Source organism: Branchiostoma belcheri, unplaced genomic scaffold, assembly GCF_001625305.1.
Source record: "Branchiostoma belcheri isolate BF01 breed outbred unplaced genomic scaffold, Haploidv18h27 scaffold16, whole genome shotgun sequence".
Classification (NCBI taxonomy): Eukaryota; Metazoa; Chordata; class Leptocardii; order Amphioxiformes; family Branchiostomatidae; genus Branchiostoma; species Branchiostoma belcheri.
Genome location: NW_017803046.1, coordinates 1,403,364 through 1,413,094, shown reverse-complemented (window position 1 = coordinate 1,413,094; position 9,731 = coordinate 1,403,364). Strand labels below are relative to the sequence as shown.

Genomic DNA, 9,731 nt, shown 5'->3' with positions numbered 1-9,731 from the left:
TATGAAACCCACCACCAAAGTTAAACATTATACAAAGTGAGTAGAGTTAATGAAGATCTTGTGGTTTATACAGCTCTTTAAAAAAAAAACCTAATATATGCATGAAAGTAATTGTTTGTATTGGGGGCCTATAAAATATGGTCAGTCTCATTATGTTCAATTACTAGTATTCACAAATACACACACCCAATGCAGTTGTGAAGTTAACATACGTAGTACACGATACTATTAAAAGAGGTTCCATGAACCAACTCTTGTCTAGTGCAAACCTTCCATGATTTCCTGGCCATTCATTGTACAGGTGGGGGTGGTTTCAGTTCTATCTCCTAGCGGTTCACATTATAACTGCACGCCACGCCACCCCCGACATTTTCGCACTTCCTGACTAGCTGCAGTCATTCAAACATGGTAGGCACCAACTGGAATATAAAGAGGGCAAAAAGTTGTAATATTTTAGGAGCAAACTCACGGTTTTATCCGCCACGGGCGTTTTCTTGGCGCCGGCGTCGGTTCCAACAGCGCCCTCTGCCGACTTACTGTTGCGCGAGACAAAGAACTTGCTGACGACGGGCTGTTTCTTCTCCGGACTCTTGGCCGGGTAGGTCTTCAGGCGGGGAAATACTGGTTTAGGCATGTCGGGCTGATGTCTAAGAACGGTTTTGTGGTCCTGTTTGATCACTGGCTTACGAATTATTAGCGCAATTCGATGAAAAAGCCAGTTCGCAGAAAAATCGGTAGGCGTCGGCCATGTAACGCTGAAAGGAACTGTGGGTAATCATGAGTTTAACCTCTAACCTCATATATTTAGACTGATCCAAGAATATTCACAGGGTTCACAAAATAATACTAGTATTCGTATAATTTTGCTCTAATAACGACCCATTGCTCTCAATATTTTAGAAATTCTACATTATTGATATAGATTTTCCAGTTTGTAGCCTTTGAATGCGTTTGAAGTTTTTATAATGATATTTCATGGTAATTTTACCTGTCTGAGCACATGGACTGTTCCAGCAAAACAAAGGAGACAAGCAGAGGGAGGAGTCTATCATCAAAAAACATACGTTTGGTTCAAAGGTAAGCCGTAAACTTCCGACGATCCAAATTCACTAGACGTTTAAAAGTACAGATCAGTTGTTGTTCTTAACATTTGCTAAAATCTAACGTTACATCTGTTCGCATGATTTAGGGGAAAAGACACGAACGTCTGTTGCATTTCCTCGAAAAAAAAAAAATGTTGATGAAATCAACAGCCGGTGAGTCACAGTGTAAATATTTCCCTCCTTTAATCCAGTCTAGGAGACAATTAGATTATTTTGGCGTCTGGGAGCAGAGATAATCGTGCTACAAATTGTCATAACCACGCTATCTTATATTCCAGTTTTAGCCTGAAGTCCTTGGCAGAAGCTTGAGTTGATTTAAAAACCAGGATCAAGTTTGAAGTGGAACATGGGAGCCATTCTGAGTGCTGGATGCTGCGCTGCGCAGGTAGGGACTGCTTTTGTTCTTGACTTGTATGATCAAGGAGGTTCAATACAACTTGTATTTTACCTCCTTGGTATGATTGAGTTGTACGATTGAACATCTTTGATGTTTTTCAACAATTATTGGTGAAATCTGAAATACTTTAATACTATGAGATGAGAAGCAGGTTTAAAATATTTGACTCCTTGGTATACCAGTATAAAAGTTAGCAGTGGCAAAAGAAAGACTCTTTTACATACATGTACTAAGTAATACATTGTACATTGTACTACATGTATATGGTGTATATACATGTACTGGCATATGTAAAATATGCTTCCTCATTCGCCATGGCACTGCCTGTCTCGGCTGAAGATGGTATCAAGGTATAAAACTGTACCTTGTACAAAACAAAGAAGTTTTGCTTTTCATCTCTTACATCCAAATGCGGTGATCAATTTAAACAATCAGATGTAGTAACATTAAAGTCCAATGTATGACACAATACATATATGATATTGGCAATAAATTCAAACAGTAAGGAACATGCCCTTGACATTCAGTGATTGAGGCATTTAATTATTCATGATTAAAGGTCTGGTCAAGTTTGCTCTACAGTCTACTTCTTTTTGCAAAATATACATTAACTATTTAAGGGTAAATCGTCAAACCATGTTAGCTTTACCTTGATGACCTTTGCATTTGATAATACTGTACTGACAAATGAGCCTCTCCAAAATAGTCTAAAAGTTTCTTGATTGCATTTCATTCATGCGATTTTTAGCATAATGCTACATTGTTTCAATTACTACATGATTGTGTAGTGTGTGTGACTTCTGGAATGTACCTCCTATTACATCTTCCAAGAAGGTTTCTTGCATCGACAGGTCATGACAGCCATGAAACAAAATATGATCCTAAAATTAAGTCAAGTTAAAATCAAATATACTTATATACATTCATAGATGGACATCCTCAGCACTAGCAATGGGCCAGAATATTATAATTTTAAATTTTGTAATCCACACAAATCTTTCATACATACTGTTAGAAATTATTTTGTTATATCCATATCTATTTCATGATCAATTTTACGATCATGTACAAACATTACATTCCTATGCACTACACAATACATACTTGATATTGGCAATAAATTCCAACAGCAGGCACTTGCCCTTGACATTTGAAGTGTTTGAGACAAATCAATAATTCACGCCAGATGAAAGGTCTGGTCCATGTATGTCATAACCTAGTTCTCAAAATAGCATAGACAGCTTATGAATTATTAGTTTGTTCTTGGATTTGTTTTCCCCAAATAAACTGACAAACATGTATGAAACCAGATAAATTACTAAAAGGAGTGAAGTCTGTCAGACTTTGAAGTTTAACAGACCTTTTCATTGATCCATGGTATTTGCTAGAAGATGAAGTATGTGGTACTGTACTTGTGTCCGGTCTATGTTTAACTTTTAATGATGCTGTTTGTCCCCTGCATATATTCATATATATATCTCTCCCAGCATGTACTTAGCCTTAAGTCTAGTTAAATTCTGTAAAAAGGTCTTTTGACCAAGCTATATTGTGATTTGTGCCCATGTAAACCTGTACCATGTCTGACTCGCAGCTGGCCTGCTGTTTTGGGTCAGCAGCGTGTTCACTGTGCTGTGCCTGCTGTCCCACGGTGCGCTCCTCCACTACCACCCGGATCATGTACACCTTCTTCCTGATCCTGGGCACAGCCATCTCCTGTATCATGCTGTCCAAAGCTGTGGAGGACAGGATACAGCAATCAGTAAGGACAAAATACTGTACATTGCTTTATATTTGCGACAACAAAATTTTGAGCTGAAATTTGGGAATTTGCAACAGTTTGCGGAACTACTAATATATGTTTGCGTCTTTGTGGTGGCAGCAGTTGCAGAAGAAAGAAAGTTGGTCAATTGTTTGTATGCGGTAATGATAAATTCACACTACAGAAGTGACTGGGAAAACTGAATAAATCATGATTTACAGTACTGTACAATCATGGCGTTCATTCATAAAACTTAATTTTACAGCAGGGGAAAAGGAGGCATTTACTACTTTTACTTTGTTTGCAATAGTTTTTAGGCTCAATAGTTGCAATCAGGTGCTTGGCTAAAAGGGGAAACTCAGTGCTATGAGGGATCTTATTTTTAGGGCTAGATATAAAAGACTATAAATTGCTTTCATGTCAATGAAATACATGTATTGAGCAAAAGTTTGAGCAAAATATTCAGCAAATATCTCTACATGTAGTTTGGTTTGAGTTGTATATGGATGCATGGATGTTGTTATACATGACTTTGCATGATAATTACTTACATGTACTATTGACTAGTATTGTTGTGATGTTTTTTTTTATCTTTCCTAATGTGTTTCACTTTGCTGAATCTAGATCCCAGGGTTCAGTGAACTTTGTGACTGGTTCAACCTGGGCCCCAACTGTAACATCAGCCAGCTGATCGGTTTCATGGCCGTGTACCGGGTCTGTTTCTCCATGGCCGCGTTCTTCTTTCTACTCATGATCCTCATGATCAATGTGAAAACTAGCCAGGACTGTCGAGCAGGCATTCACAATGGGTAAGATGTGTGCTGAGTTTGTGCCTAAGTTATAGTATATACCATCATTAAAAAAACACACATTGAATAACTCAAAATTACATCAAAATTTATCTATATAAGCTTTGTACAAAAAAAACAGTTACTCAGTCAACTGGATATGATGTTGGAAATGGTCAGATGTTTCAGGTATCAATTGCTACCTTTCGTCAGTGACACGGGGGGTCTCAAAAACAGCAGGTTTTTAACCACAAACTATAGATTAAGAAGCTTTGGAAGCCACAGTTATCATTGCATTCATTCTATTTTGAAGGAACTAGACTGATGTCTACATAATAATTATTCATAATTATACATATACATTAACTTGTTAATGCATAACTATATAGGCTGTAAAAGTTATTGAACTAGAAATTCAACTTCTTCTTTACTGTCTTATCCTAGCTGCCCTGAATATTTTGGTAGCTGATCAACTTCTGACCACTACATGTACTAATAGTTGACACTCTTACAAGAATAGTGTTGCCCTGAACATGGTTCAAAGTTTGAAAACTTGATAATCCTATGATTTACTGACCAGATGTAACCTTCCACTGATGGTCAAGAATATTATACAATGATTGCCTTGTACAATTATATATTATAATACCGGTAGTGAAAGACTTCTACATGTGTTCTTGTCTATGTGTCCCCAGATTTTGGTTCTTCAAGCTTCTGATTATTGTTGGCATCTGCGTGGGAGCCTTCTACATCCCTAATGAGCAGATCTTCCAGCAAGGTACAGTCAATGCATTTGCAGGGATTTTACTAGTAATTTTGTCATGTTCTCAATGAGGAATTTTGTTATGTTTGAATCTGCTGGTACCAAACAATGCAAAAATGCATGTTCTTGGTCAACATGATTCCAAAGTCACTCCTTACAGATAATCATATACTAATAGGTATTCCAACGCTACCAGGAAAATCGTCTACCGCATGGTGTCGGTACAATTTTCTAGCATCTTCCCACACTCGCGGTGCAAAAATCATTCGCTCCTAGTAGCAAAGTTACCCATAAAAATAAAGGATATAACTTCCCCTTTCCTGTGGTGTATTTATTTAGGTTGTAAAATGTTGCAAACGCCAGAAATTTGCCGATGAAAACGGCGCGTCGTGAGCCGAGCGCCCGGGTCGCGGAAGCGCGGCCATTTTGTCCCTCTCGCTATTGCGAAATCACCCTGACTTTAGTGCGCTTGCGCCTCGCCGTCATAGACCGCATCAGAATGAAAGTAGCACCATTCGAAAGCGCAGATTCCGAGCTTTAAAATGGTGCCAGGGACATCGGGAAAATTTTATTTTCGGGGGGCTAAACGTCCATTTTTAACGACTTGTCGATCTTTAAACATCAATTTGACCACCTAAATTTCATTTTCCCATTTTGTCACCAGTGTCAAAATGACGGCAAGAAACAGGGCTTTCCGCTGATGTAATAGGTAGTTTTCTCGAATGCACGCCGGCGAAGCGCAACGCTAGATTTACTGATGAAGTCATGGTAAACACAGCGCTGCCGCGGGAAATACGGCCCGCGCGGGCGCCCGGGCGTTCTTCAGGAACAGCAAATACGTGAATGGAGCGGCACAAATACGCCCTATTTGACGCTATGGAGCAAGAATTTCCAGGTAAAATATGTTTTTGTGTATTTTGAGAGTTTGTAAACACTGAATGGGGGGAGGGGGCGAGGTCTAAGGAAATTATGTGTGCTTTTATTACAAATAATACCAATTTTTTTTCTCAAGCCCATACCAGCAAAATTATGTAGTTTCAATGCAATATGTGTACTTGTAGTACTCATCACTGATTATGTTATAGTTTAAGAGTTGTTTATTTCTGTGGTACTTGACATGTAAATTGTTGTTTGCCTTGTTCCAAGTTGAAAATACCACTGTGTATTTTTTTCACTTGTTGAACTTGAGGCACCGTGGGCCCCCGGTTAGGGGTCAGCCGGGGAACCTATGCCCAATTTTTTCAAAATTTTGATGGCATTTTAAGCTCATTCTTATTGTTACAATAAAAGTAAATGGCATTTTGGAGATATATTTTCACTCATATTTGTTTAGCCATGTAGTAGTAATTTATCAAGCCAGCAAACCAATATTTTGCCCAAGTTCCCTGGACTTGGATATCTACCTACCTACTTACCTTGTCCATCAAAGGACCGGGTCGTCTGGGTGACAGGGTAGTTAATTCCTTTGTGCTGCAGCAGTCAGTAGCTCCGGGATTGTCATCCAAATCATTCTCTTCAATGAGCTGACTTCAGTTCAAACTTGAGGTTACAGTATATATACACATTGTACTTACCTGCTGTATTCTTTTTTTATCGTATCAGGAACCCATTTCTTACAAACCTGGGAAGTGTGGTAATGTTGCCATGTGGTACACAACGACAACCATGGTCACCAACTCTGGTACCCAGGAGAGGTTGTAGAGGATGGGGTGGAGACAGTGACTATCAACTTTTTCCACAAAGTTGCAGTTAACTTGAACCTTCTATTTCTATTAGAAATAAATCTTTAGAACTACCCAGTATATACAGTGTAAAGAATGTAATGACTTCAGTATACCAAATAGATGTTAGTGCATGTCATACATTGTACGCTAGATTAATAATGTTTTTATTGACATTGTAAATGCAACTTGATAATATTGTATATAGCTACACTTATGATACATTTATTCAATCAAAACAAACATCTGCCATGTTTCTGCCATGTATTGTGCAAGTGTTGAGTTGTACTCTTGATGCAATATGTAACATCATGGCTCATCAAGCAAGTGATATATGTACCGGTATGTGACAGATTCATGCAATCTTACCGTTGACCTTGACCAAGTTGACCTTGTAATTAGGGCAATTAACATTCAATTTGATGGCATTCTGTGGATGTAACATATTGTATCTAATACTAATAGAAGATAACATAATGCTGTACACTGTGGAAGTCTATGAAGTATGTTGCTTAGTGGACTAGTCTAGTACTAGTATTTACAATGCTATATCGATATATATATGACTTCGCGGTAACCCAAAATATTGACTTTTTGACCTAAATTTAATCCTTTATGGAAGAAGTACAGGTAAAATAACTGTTTTTATGTAAAAGAAGACTAATGGGTGTTGCTGTGTCTGAAATATTGGAAGACAGGTCTGTTCCCATAAAAAAATACAGGTGTGTGAACTTTGGAGGATTTTTCCCCCTCTAGGGGTCAAAGGTCACGCTACCACCTGACAGATTTGTCGGGAAAAGCATATTTTGACCCGGCATATATACCAAATAAAATGTCGTGGAAGTCTGGAACTCTGTGATGTGACTCAATGTAGTACATATTATCAATAAATAAGATAAAATAAGATTTTCACCATTTACTTACCTTTTAATCACCCTTCAAAAATGGTAATTTGTTCATTTTCTCCGATGATTTCACAATCTGGAGGTTAACGAGGTCAGATTTTGGCAACTTCGTGGAGCCATATCTCAGGAACCGCTCAAGATATTGACCTCATTTAAAAAGCATTTTACTCACCTTGATAAGATCTTCCAGAAACTGTAAGAATCATCTCTGTATTATGTATTTGAAATTTTGGTTGGAATACCTAATACTAAGCCCCATATTTAGCCCCATGCAGGCCCTCATTCAAGCATGATCTGTTTAAAGGAGAACGTATGCCGTGGAATTTCATGTTTTAATTTGGAATCAACACTTTGGCACTAAAATGTCATGATGTTATTTCCCCCAGTGTGGATGTACATCGGGATGGTTGGAGCGTTCCTGTTCATCCTGATCCAACTCATCCTGCTGGTGGACTTCGCTCACTCCTGGAACTCCAACTGGTGAGGATGTACAGCACATGATTCACTACTACCAGGGCTCGAAATACAGTACTTTTTTCTGTACACCCGTACTGGTGTAGCCTGAGTTTACACAGCATAGTGACCTTGACTTTTTGTATTTCCCTTGTCCAGGGTGAATAGGGCAGGTGATGAAAGCTGCAGCTGCTGGTATGTAGGTAGGTAATGACTGTAAACCACTTCTCCTGACAACCAAACAGCAGAAATAGAGACTTGCAGTATACGTACAAATGTATGGTACACGTTGTGTATTTCTTTCTAATGACACATGGGGAAATTGAGCTACAGCTAGAATTGACAGGTGCACTGATAGTGTGGTAGAATTTCTTTCTGTCTGAAATGAACAATTTACCAAATAACGCCATAGTCACATTTCATTAAAAAGCCAATTATCCTGTCTGCCATCATTGTTAGTGTATGTGCCTATATCCAAAAAAAAAAAATAGTTTTTAAGCATTTGCTATGATCCAATAAAGTAGTTCTATTGTCCATAATGAATTATCCAGAGGATAAGGTTGTTACTCAGTATGTTTACAACTAAAAACGAAGACTCTTTCTGACTTCTTGTATGTTGTTGCAGCCCTGATGATCTGCACCTTGTTCTTCTATGCCGTCACACTGGGTGCGTTCATCGTGCTGGTGTTGTTCTTCACCAAGCCTGCCGGCTGTGAGCTCAACAAGTTCTTCCTGGCTCTCAACCTCATCCTCTGTATCCTCATCTCCTTCATATCAGTGCTGCCACCCGTACAGAAAGGCAAGTAACATATTACTATACAGATATTAGATAAAGTCTAAGGGTGCTATTGAAAAATTTGGCCAATGAGCTTCCTCCTTTTACAATAGACATTTACCAATCAATTATTTGAACTCTTATTGAAAAGCATTATGAGCCAATGAGGTTTCTCCTTTTCACAAATAGCCACTCTGATTGGTTAACACAATATTATGACTGGTTACAAAGATGCAACAGAGGAGTGGTTGTGATTTGTTTTAGAGTTGAAATGTCAGACAAACCACTGCCTTTGCAATAGTCTGTAAGTATAAATACTTGGTCAGTGGGCTAAAAATTAGTGCATCATTTATAGCTATAGTCCTATTTATTTGTCTTTGACCCATCTTTTTTACACTGCAGCTTCTCCCCGATCTGGACTTCTGCAGGCTTCTATTATCTCAGCGTACTGCATGTACCTGACCTACTCAGCCCTGTCCAGTGAACCTGTGTCCTATCACAGTAAGTCTTAGCCATTGCAATCCCTGTGTGTTTGGACCTGAAAGAAATGAATGAATGAGTAAGAGAGAGTTGGTAAGTGAGTGAGTCAATGGATGGATGGATGGATGGATGGATTTGGATGGATGGAATGATGGATTGATGTATGGAAGGATGGATGTATGGAAAAAAAAGGATGGATGGATGAATGGATGGATGGATGGATGGATGGACGGGTGGACGGATGAAACAGCTAGGACAAATGACAGTCATGTAACTGATGTTGTATTCCGTGCATTGTGGAAACTAAAGCTAGAGAACTTAATATTATGTAACAACCTTAATATTATTATTATGATTGGTTCCAGTGGGGAGTGTTTTCAACGCCACCCTGAATGCCACAGTGGAAGCTCAGGTGGAGGACGGCTGTGTCCCTTCAGAGCTGGTGCGATCAGACAACAGGATCGTGTCCGGGGTCATCGGCATTCTCATTATGTTTGTCATGGTTGTCTATGCCAGGTAGGAAGTTAACACATTCAACACAGATTACACAGTTAAGGTTCTGTAACAGTTTCACTCTAACTTTCTAG

General features: G+C 38.7%; 2 protein-coding genes across 3 annotated transcripts in view; one reads left to right on the top strand and one right to left on the bottom strand.

Moving 5' to 3' along the window:
* The window catches only part of LOC109465885, a 2,414-nt gene extending 1,761 nt beyond the window's left edge, over positions 1 to 653 (bottom strand). The window contains exon 1 of the mRNA XM_019763373.1: positions 470 to 653. Coding sequence (XP_019618932.1) covers positions 470 to 634 — 165 coding nt within the window. The 5' untranslated portion in view covers positions 635 to 653. The remainder of the gene's footprint in view (positions 1 to 469) is intronic.
* A 115-nt stretch (positions 654 to 768) lies between these two features.
* Positions 769 to 9,731, top strand: part of LOC109466037 (probable serine incorporator) — an 18,597-nt gene continuing 9,634 nt past the window's right edge. For both annotated transcript variants that reach the window (XM_019763571.1, XM_019763570.1), the window contains exons 1-10: positions 769 to 1,077; positions 1,382 to 1,488; positions 3,092 to 3,259; positions 3,884 to 4,068; positions 4,743 to 4,825; positions 7,823 to 7,916; positions 8,049 to 8,092; positions 8,515 to 8,688; positions 9,067 to 9,165; positions 9,510 to 9,660. In XM_019763571.1, coding sequence (XP_019619130.1) covers positions 1,450 to 1,488; positions 3,092 to 3,259; positions 3,884 to 4,068; positions 4,743 to 4,825; positions 7,823 to 7,916; positions 8,049 to 8,092; positions 8,515 to 8,688; positions 9,067 to 9,165; positions 9,510 to 9,660 — 1,037 coding nt within the window. In that variant the 5' untranslated portion in view covers positions 769 to 1,077; positions 1,382 to 1,449. The remainder of the gene's footprint in view (positions 1,078 to 1,381; positions 1,489 to 3,091; positions 3,260 to 3,883; positions 4,069 to 4,742; positions 4,826 to 7,822; positions 7,917 to 8,048; positions 8,093 to 8,514; positions 8,689 to 9,066; positions 9,166 to 9,509; positions 9,661 to 9,731) is intronic.